Source organism: Camelus ferus, chromosome 1, assembly GCF_009834535.1.
Source record: "Camelus ferus isolate YT-003-E chromosome 1, BCGSAC_Cfer_1.0, whole genome shotgun sequence".
In the NCBI taxonomy this organism is placed as follows: Eukaryota; Metazoa; Chordata; class Mammalia; order Artiodactyla; family Camelidae; genus Camelus; species Camelus ferus.
Genome location: NC_045696.1, coordinates 41,888,319 through 41,901,993, shown reverse-complemented (window position 1 = coordinate 41,901,993; position 13,675 = coordinate 41,888,319). Strand labels below are relative to the sequence as shown.

General features: G+C 38.1%; 1 protein-coding gene across 1 annotated transcript in view; it reads left to right on the top strand.

Annotated features, from left to right (window-relative positions):
- Positions 1-12,635, top strand: part of ZBTB11 (zinc finger and BTB domain containing 11) — a 29,116-nt gene extending 16,481 nt beyond the window's left edge. Inside the window, exons 5-11 of the mRNA XM_032477995.1 lie at positions 83-262; positions 2,925-3,170; positions 4,533-4,677; positions 6,858-6,975; positions 9,418-9,576; positions 9,689-9,864; positions 10,433-12,635. Coding sequence (XP_032333886.1) covers positions 83-262; positions 2,925-3,170; positions 4,533-4,677; positions 6,858-6,975; positions 9,418-9,576; positions 9,689-9,864; positions 10,433-10,890 — 1,482 coding nt within the window. The 3' untranslated portion in view covers positions 10,891-12,635. The remainder of the gene's footprint in view (positions 1-82; positions 263-2,924; positions 3,171-4,532; positions 4,678-6,857; positions 6,976-9,417; positions 9,577-9,688; positions 9,865-10,432) is intronic.
- Positions 12,636-13,675: the final 1,040 nt, after the last annotated feature.

The window sequence follows — 13,675 nt, the reverse complement described above, 5'->3', positions numbered from 1 at the left end:
GATGTGGATTTGAGATATTTATAATATGACTTTAAAAATCAAAATGAGTATATTTAGATTGTGTTTTCTGTCCCTTAATTAGGTGGCTCAGAAATTAGTTCAAAGAGGAAAAAAGATGAAACAGCCAAAAAGGGATGCTAAAGAGAATACTGAAGAAGAAGCATCCCATAAATGTGGGGAATGTGGAATGGTTTTTCAGAGACGATATGCCCTTATAAAGCATATACTGAAACATGAAAGAGCTAGAGATTACAAGTGTCCAGTAAGTATCTGGAAAGCTACTTAAAGACGACTCTAACTCCATTATAAATAGAATCCAACTTACTGCGTCATTTTTATCTGACCATTTGTGTTTTCTCTCTGTCTCCGTTATGTTGCTATGAGTCATCTTCTGATTTGTACATGTCATTTTCTTGCCAAAAAAGAAAATTCAATGACTTACTTCTGCTTCTTTTTGATACCCTGGTAAGATGACAGTAAAACAATCATTTAAAAAATATAAGCTCATAGAAAGGCAAAAAACAGGAGACCTTGGTAACTAAATTCTGGGCTCTGATAGGTAGATGGAGTCTGATTCAGCAGATTTGAAAGCACTCATTCCCAGGCTTTCCGTAGGGGAAACTAAGAATCCAAATTGCATTGCAGAACTACCAAAAGACTCAGGAGTTAACAGTATGGGCTACCTTCAAAGTAGAGGGGACTCTGGTTGTTAGAAACGTCTTTTTAAGAAGCAAGTAAATCACTACCACCACCTTTTCAGCCAAAGATCCATCTTCTACTCTCTGAAAAAGGTAAACCATAACTGCTTTAGGGAACACTGAACAGTGAAGGTGAATGTACTGTACCTCAAACAGGGGAAAGTAAAAGCTTACATATTGAATCCTTTCAAGTTCTCTTTCCCTGCTCAAGTCCCAGAGTATTAGCCAGATCCTTAACCCTAAAGCAAAGATTTCTTAGAGATGTGAAATCTGAATCCCAGTAACAGAAGACCTAAAGATACCACTCACTAAAAAGCCTGTGATCAGCAATTTACTCCCCTACTTACACAGAAATTTCCAGTAGCATCAGGGGTGCAGACTCATGACAGGTATTTCATGGGGAAAAATGCAACTTGGAGGAATCCCAGACTATACAGTGAGAATAAAACTCAAACAGACAAACAAACAACCAAAACAAAACAAAACAAAAACGACAAAGTATGATTTATATCCGAGATAAATGAAAAAGTTACCTCAGTGAAACAGTAACCAGGTACTGTGTTTTTAAAAGAGTACCTTAGGAGAACAGAAGAGTTTTTCAGGAATAATATATATAATAATAACATACAAAAATCTCAGAAAAATAATTGACTAAATCACCCAGAAAATAAAGCAAAAGACAAGTTAGAAGGGAGTGAAAGAAATTTAGAAGATTGGTCTAGGTTGTCTTCTCATAGCCAGATAATTCCAAATAGAGAGCATGGAGAGAGAGAAAGAACGCGTTAGTGCAGTAAAGAAAAATTTCAGAACTTTAGAATGCCAATCACCATGGATGAAAATAAATCTGTGCCAAGATATATTATGGAATTTCAGAACCAAGGGACAAAAAATCTTACAAATGCAAGAGAGAAAAAAGATGGTCAGGCCGATGGAAAGGGAAAGGACAAGAATGGCACCAGTACTTTTGGTGGCAGCAGTAGGGTCTAGCAGACAGAGGCACAATGTCTTTACAGCACTGAGAGGGAATCAGTCAGTTCTAACTTGGAATCAACAGTCAAGCTATATTTGTGATGGTAGAATAAGAGCTGTTTCAGATACACGTTGTCTGCATAGTTTTACCTCCCAAACTCCCTTTCTCAGGAAGCTATTGGCAGAGATGTTCCACTAAAATGAGCAGGACATGGGGAGTGGGAAGCTTGGAGTCCACACCTGTGAGGAGTCTGAGCATGGGACACATCCACCCCAGATCGTTGACATAGTTCTTTGACAGAGATCTCCCACAAGGTGATGTGTTTTCTACCTTCTCTCAGCAGATGAATGAGGGAAGGGTTTGATGATGATGAATTAGTAAATACAAAGAGAAATAGGGGAAATAGAAGACAAAAAGTCAAATATATGTATATATATGCATGACTGGGGCATTGTGCTGTACACCAGAAAGTACATGACCGTACTTCAATTAAAAAAAAAGGAAAGAAATTTCTGGAGTTGGGGAAGAAAGGAAAGAGGGTCATACTGTACAATATGGCCTGGCTGTAATAATATTTACATCATTTAAATAATGTAAACACTGAAGGTGATCTCATCAAAATGACAACAAAGCTGTATTGAGAAAGGGTGACGGCAAGGATTTGCGTGCGTGTAAGGAGTGGAGAGTTGAAGGAGGGAGTCATTGCCCATTATTCATATTACTTAGAGTTAACAAAGATAATCATCAAAAGAGTCAAAAAAGTAGAGGTAGTGAACCAACAGGCAGTTTTATTTTTAAAAAGTTTTGTAGACTGACAATATATAACATTGATTTTAAAATAAAGAACAAAAACTTCAACAGCTACAGGGTAAAATCCAAAGACTATTACAGTTTTATCCTACTTTTTCCAGCCCCTATTTTTGCTCCACCTGACAACTGTTAGTTCTCATATAATGGTTGTATTCTTGTCTTTGCCTGTATGTTACAGTTCCTTCCAGAACCAGCCTCACTGATGACGCCTTTCCTTACTGATTGCTCCTTCTCACATCCTGTCTCTGTGGTTAGATTATAACCCTCTGCAGAGAGGAGCCGGGTCTGTCCCTTTTATCTATGTACTCTGGTCCCTAGCATACTGCCTTTTACATAATATATGTCTTTTGATTTATATAATTGTAACAAAGAAATGGAAAGTTGTTTCACTTAACATTTGTAATGGAAATATATTCAGACAGAATTTTATTTACTTTTTCTTTTAGTTGTGTAAAAAACAGTTTCAGTACAGTGCCTCATTGCGAGCACACCTTATTCGACATACGAGGAAAGATCCACCTCCTTCGTCTTCTTCCAATTCTACATCTAATGAGGCATCAGGATCATCATCTGAGAAGGGCAGAACCAAACGAGAATTTATATGTTCCATATGTGGAAGGACATTACCTAAATTATATTCTCTTCGAATACATATGTTAAAGCACACAGGTGTAAAGCCACATGCATGCCAGGTAAAGCCGCAACATTAATTTTGTTATTTAAAGAAGATTCAAACTTAACTGGTGATAAGACTGGTTGGTTCTGGAGTCACCCTTTTGTAAAATGTTACAGGAATTCCATAACTTCTTCAGTTTGTTGCCTAGGTCAAGGGTGATTCCCAGTTGTGCTCTTTAGTTTCTTGTCTGAAGTTGTTATTTGAAATGAATGTATTTAGGTTATTTATGAAACTTGCTAGGATTCGAAGGAGGTACTGGGTGAGAATAACCAATTCATCATCCCCGTCTTCACTTAACCTTCAGCAGGACCAGTCTGAACTGGAAGGGAACGAATGGCTCAAACAAATCTGCTTAGCAAAAATTCTGCCTAAGCTGTGTAGCCTCTAGAGCTGAGGTCTGAGGGTTCCTAAATGCCGAAATGTGATTCCTAAGTAAAGAATCCTGGGATTAGCCAGCTCTGGGCTATTTAGAAACAAAATTTTCTAGTGGTATCTGTAGCCTTGCATATAAGAATGACCCACTGTTTTGATTAATAAACAGTTTGGGAACCATTGAGATTTTTAATGTTTCTCTCTCTCTCTCTCTCTTTTTTTTTTTTTTTTAAGCTTTTTAATATATGAAAAAAGAATGTAAGAGAATAGAATAGACCCTTTGGTACCTTTCACCCGGCTTCAATAGCTATCAGCACACGGTCAATTGTGTTTTATGTGTGTTGTCCCTCCTTTACTTCCCACTCTCTTCAGTTATTTTGCAGCCAAGTCCTAAGTATCATTTTATTCATAAATTTAAAAACTAAGTGTTAACTGGGCCTCTGGTCTTCTAGTATGGCACTGCTCAAAATGTGTGGTTCATGGAAGATAAGTACAAAAATGGAGAATAAACATGTAGAAACTGTCATGGCATTTTGACATTGTTGCGACATTTTTATTGTGTTTAACAAAAAACCTCTCTCCAGTGGACTGGAGAAAGAAAGAAACTGGTTCCTCATCTCAGTTCCTTCTCAGAGAGTTTGAGAAGCACTGTTCTGGCTGGTACAGCAGGAAGTGAGTGTGTTGTTCTTGATTAGGCTCCTATGGCTCTTGTAATTCAAGGTATACTGTTTACCGGTCTCACAAAGGACAGGGATTTCTTCGGTACTGTTCTGAGTTCGTCCAAAGATTACATGGATGTAAAAAATAAATAGCAGTATTTGTAAAATACTGAATCAGAAGATGATCAGCCAGCTAAAATCCTTGACCCTTGTTTCAGCTTTGTCATTCTGTTTCTTTTTTAGGTTTTTTTATTTAAATGGCTTACTAGTTTCTCTGTCCTCATTCTTCAGAAACAGCCCCTATCTCTCTTTCTGTTTTAATGGTTTAAACACCTGTGCTGTCTTAGGTCTGTGGAAAGACTTTCATCTACAAGCATGGTCTAAAATTACACCAGAGTCTCCATCAATCACAAAAGCAGTTCCAGTGTGAACTGTGTGTTAAGTCATTTGTTACCAAACGGAGTCTTCAGGAACACATGAGTATTCACACAGGTAATGAGAAATTCATATTGACCTGATTACACACTATATACTCTTTGTTATTATATTGATTACACAGTAAGTATTTTGGAAATTGTATTGATATACTAATGGCTATATGCGTGCAGTTTTTTATTAATGAGAGTAAAGTTTAAAAGTTGTTAAATCAGTGATGAGCAGGAACGCAGGGCAAATGTTGAGTTGAGGCTTCAAGACCCATCAGGGCAGTAGGGAAAAGTCAGATCCTGGGGACTCTTTGGGAAATTAGCAGAGTAAAGAGACTGTGGCAGAGGGGCACATGACACCCACTTGCAGTCGCCCACTGAGTGCAGTTTGCTGCTGCCATGTGGCTCTAGGGGTCTGTCCCCAGAGACTTGGGTGCCATCAGGTTCCAGTTCTGGTCTAGGACCCCAGCCACCTCCAGCCTTGTTTTTCCACCTGTACAGGAGGCGAAGGGGACCTCTTGACTCTGCCAGGCAAAAAAATGCTAATTTTACAAGCAAATCCTGTTATTCATTCTAGTTAAGCGGGTTTAACCCAGAGGGTCTCAACCAGGGCAGTTTGTCCCCCCATCCCCAGGGGCAATGTCTGGGGATATTTGTGATTGTTACAACTAGGGGGTGCTCCTGGCATCAAAATCTGGAGGCCAGGGATGCTGCTCAACACCTTACAATGCACAGGACGTCCCCCAAACCGAGCCCCAAATGTCCACAGTGCAGGGGTTAGAAGACCCTGGTTTAACCCCATTGCTAAGCAAGGAGAAATATTCAAGTTTAAAATGACCCTGCTCAATCTTTCCATTTTGTCCCTGCTGCCCTCCTGGAAGAACCAAGGAATCCCCTGCCAAGATCCATGAAATGTCTACCCTGGGAGGGAGGGGAAAACCCACCTCCTAGGGTCCCCACTACTGCTCAGCTCCTCAACCCTGCAGGATCCTGAGAGTCCAACCCCATGTTTCTCTTCTGAATTTGCAAAGCATTGCCTGGTGTCCCAGTCTATTCCTGCGTAAAACAACACTCTGAGAAACCATTTTGCTTGAAGCTGGTCATTCTCTTTTCTAAATGAAAACTCAGATTAATATGTGCTTTAATTTAACTTTTCTTTTTAAGACATCTTTCCATCTGCAGATGTCCCACTCAAATGCTAGTCAAGTGTCCCTGTTATGCTGGTTATTTTTTAAAATGCTCTTTAATTGACATGTTGTTAAAAGCAATGCCTAGATTTTCTCCATCTAAAAACTGAATCTCTTCAGCATACTTCTCTTATTTATTCTTGCAGTTTCTCAATGCAAACACATACACAAGTAGTAGGGACATAGAATGGTGCAACTGCTTTGCAAAACATTTTGGTGGTTTTTTAAAACAGAATTACCCTATAATCTAGGAATGCCACTTCTGAATATATACAGAAGAAAGTGGAAGGTAGAGCCTTCACACCCACATTCATAGCAGCATTATCCACAATAGACAAAGGGTGGATATGACTCAAGTATTCATCACCAGATGAATGTACAGACAAATGTGGTCCATCCATGCAACAGAATATTATTCAGCCATGAAATGGAAGGATATTCTGACATGTGCTACAACATGGATGAACCTTGAAGACATGATGCTCAGAGAATCCAGACACACAAGGATCAAAAAGAAACAAAAAGTTGTTAAATCTAGTTTCAGAGCTATCTTACTAGTGTAAAAATATTCATTGTTTCCCTCAGTGTAGAAAAATGTATGTCAAGTATGAAATAAAAATCATTTAGATCCAGGCACCTAAAGAGATGGTCTTGCTTTTAAAAAGCTAAGCAGTAGGCAGATAGAACTGTCATCATGCAAGGTGGCTAATAATTGTATTAGAATTTTAGTCCACACATAACTTATTTTCAGATGTTTAAAGCAGTCGTGTGGAAATGGCTAATGAAGGGTAGGTAACCTGCTCTAGAACTTGTCTGCAGCTCTACACGGTTATAATCCAGGTGATCCTGCAAGCACATCACCCTCTTCGGGTAGTAGTAGCCTTGCTAGTACTGTGCTAGTGAGGAAATAGGAATTTTGACATAGTTTGCTATTCTTAGAAGGCGGATGCCAAATGTTATAGCTTCCGTGTCCCCTTGATAAAATAACTTCTGAAATATGACATAAAGCATTCTGTTGGAAGAGCCTCTAATTGCTGGATTTGGTTTTTATTTTTCATAGGCGAGTCCAAGTACCTTTGCGCAGTTTGTGGAAAGTCTTTTCACAGGGGCTCTGGACTCAGCAAGCACCTAAAGAAACACCAGCCAAAGCCTGAGGTTCGAGGCTACCATTGTACTCAGTAAGTATTTAGTATGTGAACCTTTCAGTTAATTTCCTTTTGTTCGTATTCAGTTTATTTGGAAGTTGAAAAGAAAACACTTGAGGTGACTATAGTTGATAACACTGTATTGTATGATTGAACTTTGGTAAGAGAGAAGAATGTGAATATTCATATGTAATTTTCCATATATAGATACACACACATATCTGAGGTGTTGTGTTAACGAGTGGGAAGAATCCTTTCATGGTGTATACATCTGTTAAATCATCACAGTGCACTTTTAACTTGTCCACCTTTTTGGGGGAGAAGGGGTTGGGTTTGTTTATTTATTTATTTGTTTGTTTATTTGTTTGTTTGTTTTTTAATGACAGTACTGGGGATTAAACCCAGTGCTAGGCATGCACGCTACCACTGAGCTGTGCCCTCCCCCACAATGTACACTTTAAATGTCTTATAATTTTATTTGTAAATTAAACCTCAGTAAAACTGAAAAAAAAACAAGAGAATGAAGATAATATTAAACTATCATTTGTCCTTCATTTTAATCAGTTTTTTTTTTTGGTCAGAATGTTCCTATTTATGTAACAGTTTTATTTAGCTATAAATCTCATACCATGCTATCACTTCATCTAAAATGGTTTAAAGAGATTCTTCAAATGTGCTCTCTGGGGGTGGGCCCCATAGGAAAGAAGGGTCCCTGATGCCCCCAGGAGTTTCTTCCTAGGCAGTTCCTCTGCAGTACTGGGCCCTCTGCTAGTTTGGCCTTTATTCAGACTCCTTTCTCCCTCTTTTCATTTTCCATAGCCTCCTGAAATCTCTTTTTTATCATTGAAGTAAAATTCGTGTAACAAAATTCATCATTTGAAAGTGTGTAATTCAGTAGCTTTTAGTACATTCACAGTATTGTGTTAGCATCACTGCTAATTCCTGAATGCCTTCAGTACCCTACCAGGCAGTTTACAATTCTGCCTTGGTCTTTTCCTGTTTGTGCTGTCAGCCATTGGTGAGAACTTAAAGCCTTTTCAGGTCTTCTCTGAGCATGTGCCCAGCCCTGGGCAACTGTGTGGACTTACAGACTCCTGGGAATATGTGAGAGTTTTTCAAAGCCCTCATTCCCCCAACGCATCTCATTCTCCAGCCTTTCCTCCCAAGCTTTTGGTTTGTACATTGTTTGCACCGAACTGCTTGTTCCTTGCCCCAGTGGCAGTGGCTAATATTTTTGCTTTTAAATGTTTTTAGCAAACTCTTCCTCCCCACTCCTTACCTCTCCCTTAGTCGTCAGCCCTGAGGGAATTATGCTAAATAAAAGCAAGCCCTTTGAAGGGCAAGGAGTCACCAGATAGCTGAACATAACCACAGTTCTGTGAGAATGAGTCCCTCTGGTACTAGGAACCCATAGTGGGAATGCAGTCTGTCCGACCACTGAGCTGAGGAGCAGGGGATGGGGCCAGGGTAAGTTGAAATTGCCACATAGCTCTCTTATGGAGATTCAACAGTTTTTTCCTCGATTAAATGTTTACCTGGTTGCTGTAAACTTTTAATTAGTTTCCAGAGTTCCAATAAAATTGATTCTGACAGTTTTTGCCAGTTTGTCCCACTGCTTTTGTGGAAGGATGGGCTTTTGGAGTTACCTACTCTGCTGTGTTTGCTGATGTCACTCTGATGAGTCTTATTTTAATATAAAGAGTTTTATTATTCATACCCTTTTTTTGCATTTTTTGAGGGGAGGGGTGGTTAATTAGGTTTATTTATTTATTTAATGGGGGTACTGGGGATTGAACCCAGTACCTCCCGCTTCATACATTTTTAGTTGTAAATGTAAGAAAACCCAACTTGAATGAAAGGTTAGGTCTGGGAATCTGAATGGTTTAATGTAAATTGGATTCAGATTCGTTAGCACTTGATGCCTCTGAGGCTCCAAGGCAGTGATTTCAGCCTCACATTCCTTACGAACTGCAGATTGTCAAGCTGCTTTTCAAGTGGTTCCTATAAAAGCCCTGAGGTTCACTCCCTTTGGATTTGGTTGAGTCACTTGGTTCTCCCTGAACGGATCACTGTGGCCAAGAGAATGCTGTGCTCTGGTTGACCTAGCCCTTAGTTGCTCTATCCTTATGGTCAAGAGTGAGGCCTACCCCAACATGGACAGAGAATGGGAAAGGGTGAAAAGGGATGTATAGTGGGGACCAGCTGAGGTTGAGGAGGAGATAGAAAATAATGGTCTGTAAAACCTTTGGGATCTGTGCGGGGTCCTTTCCTGTAATCTTTGGAGTCCTTTGGAGCTAAAAGAGCTTAAGACCCTGCAGCCTTGTTGCAGTCTTGGAATACTAGGAATTTTTTTGTTTGTTTTAAATTGGGATCATCTTACAGAGTTCTAGAAACCCAAGAATATACTGAATTCTTGGAAACTTTTAAAAGAATAATAAGCTAATGCAGTTGGATGAGTGAACTTTGTTATTGCAGATGTGAAAAAAGTTTCTTTGAAGCTAGAGATCTTCGCCAGCACATGAACAAACATCTTGGCGTGAAGCCATTCCAGTGCCAGTTTTGTGATAAGTGCTACAGTTGGAAGAAGGACTGGTATTCCCATGTGAAATCTCATTCTGTTACTGAGCCTTACAGGTGGGTAAATTTGAGGAGGAGCTGAACTTAATTGAGATACATATGTACTTGGTATAATTCTTATGGATACTGGTGCTTTGAAAAAAATAATTTGGTTTTTCCCTTATTTTAGGTGTAATATATGTGGCAAAGAATTTTATGAAAAGGCACTGTTCAGAAGGCATGTAAAGAAAGCTACCCATGGGAAAAAAGGAAGAGCAAAGCAAAACCTGGAACGGGTGTGTGAGCAATGTGGGAGAAAATTCACCCAGCTGAGAGAGTATAGGAGACACATGAACAACCACGGAGGTAACTGTGCTTACGGTAGTTCTGTGTGTTTGCCTTTAAGTAGAGTAAAAGCCTGTCCAGTAGTAACTCTCCCTTTACCATTCCTCTTGCCTAGTGTCTCACCTCCCTTGACAAAGAGATTAATCCCATGTTGTGGACGATTTATTCAAGTGATAGAGGTGATCTTGAACCTGACTACCTAATTGTTGTTTGTGTAGATAGATTCCTTTTTTAGTGAGCTTAATATTCCGTATCAGCATTTTTATTCTGAAAGAGACTACTTGAAGCTTCTGGTTCCTTATTTAGGATTATAGGATTGCGCTGAAGTTTAAAAGAGACTAGTCACGGAAACTCAGAATTGTCTCTCAGTAACTTCCGTCCATGGGAACATCTTTGCAGAGATTATAGTCCAGAATCTGCTTTATTCTGAGGGAAACCATTCAGTCCTAAATAAAGGATCACCATAGTCAAGATAGAAAGGTTTATGGGCTACTGTACTTAAAGAAAAGCACTATTTATCAGGCAACTGTGATGCATTTTGGTCCTTGGCACCTCACCACACACACCTCTTTTCTTCCTTTTTTAATAGGAGTTAAGCCATTCGAGTGCTTAACATGTGGAGTAGCTTGGGCTGATGCCCGATCTCTGAAACGCCATGTCAGGACACACACTGGTGAACGGCCCTACGTCTGTCCTGTGTGTAGTGAAGCCTACATAGACGCTCGGACACTCCGTAAGCATATGACTAAATTCCACAGAGATTATGTGCCTTGCAAAATTATGCTGGAAAAAGATACCCTTCAGTTTCATAACCAAGGAACTCAAGTGGAGCATGCTGTTAGCATCTTAACAGCAGATATGCAGGAACAAGAAAGCAGTGGTCCTCAAGAACTTGAAACTGTGGTAGTGACAGGAGAAACTATGGAAGCTCTTGAAGCTGTTGCAGCTACTGAAGAATGTCCCTCAGTCTCTACACTTTCTGACCAAAGTATTATGCAAGTGGTTAATTATGTGTTGGCACAACAGCAAGGGACAGAAGCTGTCTGAAGTTGCAGAAGCTATTCAAACTGTTGAAGTGGAGGTGGCACATATTTCAGAAACAGAATGAATGTAGTAATGGAGATAAAAGGAAATGACATCTCACATATACTGAACTTGCAGGATATTTGTTTACAGCACTATGTGACTATCCGCCTGGAGTCTGTATGTCGGGGCTCTGGGCTATTTGGTGGTGTTTTAACATTTCTAAACAGTTTGGCTAATAGGGTCTGTAGAAAAGTCCACTTACTGTAAAGAAATTGAAAACAAATCTATTTGATGGCAGTGGTTTATCATGGTATAGTTTTTATGAATTAATGTTTATAAAGAACTGTATTAAATTTAAAACTGTACAGTTCTATTTGCATTTTGACGTTATTATATCCTTTGAGTTTGAAAGGCTGCACCAATTGGCTTTTCTTTTTCTCAAAATATAGCGGTTCTGTGATTTCATTTGCCCTGTTTATGGATTAAAAATTCTAATATAAAATATTTTAGTAGGATGCATTAGGTATACTACATTTTTTAAATGCTTCAAGTCTATGATTCTTGACTTACTATTTATTTTAACCCCTTATAAAGTCAGGGATATTCTTTATTCTGTTTTAAAGCACTTAATGAGTTATGTGTTGTAATCAAGTTTGCACAGTAAACTTAATCTATGTGGGGAACCCTTAAATGAATAGCTAATTTTTTTAATGCCATTAAAATGCATGAAATGCCTATTAAAGCCTTACTGTCCTTCCTGGCAAGTAAATTGACCATAAGCAAAGAACACTGTTATTAAACTGTTGATGAGAAATTTTTCCTTGATAACATGAGACAATAAATGGGGGGAAAAAAGTTAAAGCTAGGTTTAGTATGTTTGCAGCTTTTGTATCATGTTTAATTGTTCAATTTTGTTGAAAAACTGCAGTCTAGAAATAGGATAGTAATATAGATATTTACAGCGGTCCTGTGGATACCATCTAATTATCAAGTAATTTCAGAATAATAAAAATTCTTCACTTTAGCCCTCATTATAATATACTACTTAAGGAAATTGATTATGGCCCACCAAATTGTTGAAAGTAAGTTTTTTAAAAGTTGCCTGAGAATTAAATTGAATTAATTTGTGTGTTTGATTTTTAAATTCCCACCTCTTTATGCTTTCCAATTTTCTGATTTTCAAAATAACCATGGGGAGATGCCATGTTTCCCTCCTCTGGGAGACCACCACTCAAGCTATAATTGTTAAAATTAAACTTTAAGTATTAGAAGCTAATATAAGGTGTAAAATTAAGATATAAGCAAATCACATGTAAGTCATTCCTAAAGCACAAGAAAAGAATGTGCCTTGATGTACATATATTAAGATGCTTATTCCAGTTTACTTTAAAAATGGCTTAAAAGATAAAGAATAAATGTGATGCCATGCATGCACTATACCTGCATATGTAATATTTGCATTTGCAAATTTCTCATTGTTTCAATAGCTCTGTGGCTGACTTTCAATTTTAAGTGAATTGACATACAGTCTATAGCTTTATAATGGCTGCTTGTTTATCATATCTTTCAGTTAGTGAAAATGTATTTCAACCTAAAGTTTGGAATTGTGTCTTTGTGTTCCATCTCGTCACCATTGTTATTAGATTTAGTTAATTGTGTAAGACCATTAATGTATGTCATAAATGTGTAAATAAAAGATGTTGAATCTTGTTTAAAGCAGAAGCTTTGGAGTTGAGCTTGTCACTGTTTTCATAAATCAGTTGCTATTATTTGCTTCCCATTTTCTTTCTTTTTATTTTTTTATTTTTTGGGGGAGGAAAGTAATTAGGTTTATTTATTTATTTTTTAGAGGTGATACTGGGGAATAGAACCCAGGAACCTCTGTATGCTACTACACATGCGCTCTACCACTTGAGCTATATCCCACCCCCAGTTGCTGTTATTTGATATGTTATTAAGTTGATTGACATTTAAAGGGAAGAGAAATTGAACATGTTAAAAAAATAACCATTGGGGAACACATACTATTAAAACTACACTCAAACATAACCTTACCTCAAAATTAAAAGTAGTGCGATTAACTGCCAACTTCGGAGAACTTAAGTGTGTGGAATTATACAAATTACATATAGAAACAAGTGTTAAGATTCCAAAAATTAAGAGTTTCGTATTTCCATCAGGGGAAACTTTTCTATTTAATTTATAACAATTCCTTTTTAGAAATATGCATTGTTTTGTTGTCATCAGATGACTTTCCTCAAACTGTGTGTAGCCCTGATTAAATCTGCTTGTTACTGCTGTTTGTTTCATTAAAAGCTAGTGTCTAGTTAACATAATTTCACAAGGTTACCTAAACTGCTGGACTTAGAGTTAATCCAGACCTTCAGTGTCTTGTCTTTTTTTTTTTTTTTTTAAGTAGCATTGATTTGGAACTAATGTTTGGAACATAGTAAGTCTTTGTCTCCCCTGGTCCTATAAATCTATCAGTTATAGTTTGTAGTGGCTTGTGGAGCAAAGATGCATAGATAACTTGTTTGTTTAATTATTGTAAATGTACCTATCTTACAGTCTTTTAGCTCAGATTTGAGGTTGAATACTGCTGTTTATTGGATTTCTCCAGTTATATAAATGTTAGAGCATAGGCTTGTCTCCAGTAGGGCCTTATCTGGAATCCTGCTCCACCCACCTGGGTGGAAACTGGTCCTTCCAGATCAGTTTATGATTGCTTCTGCTAGATTGCCCCAAGATTATCGATAGCTAGGTATTATTTTTATATTAATTTTTCAGACTGTGGTTTCCTAGACCA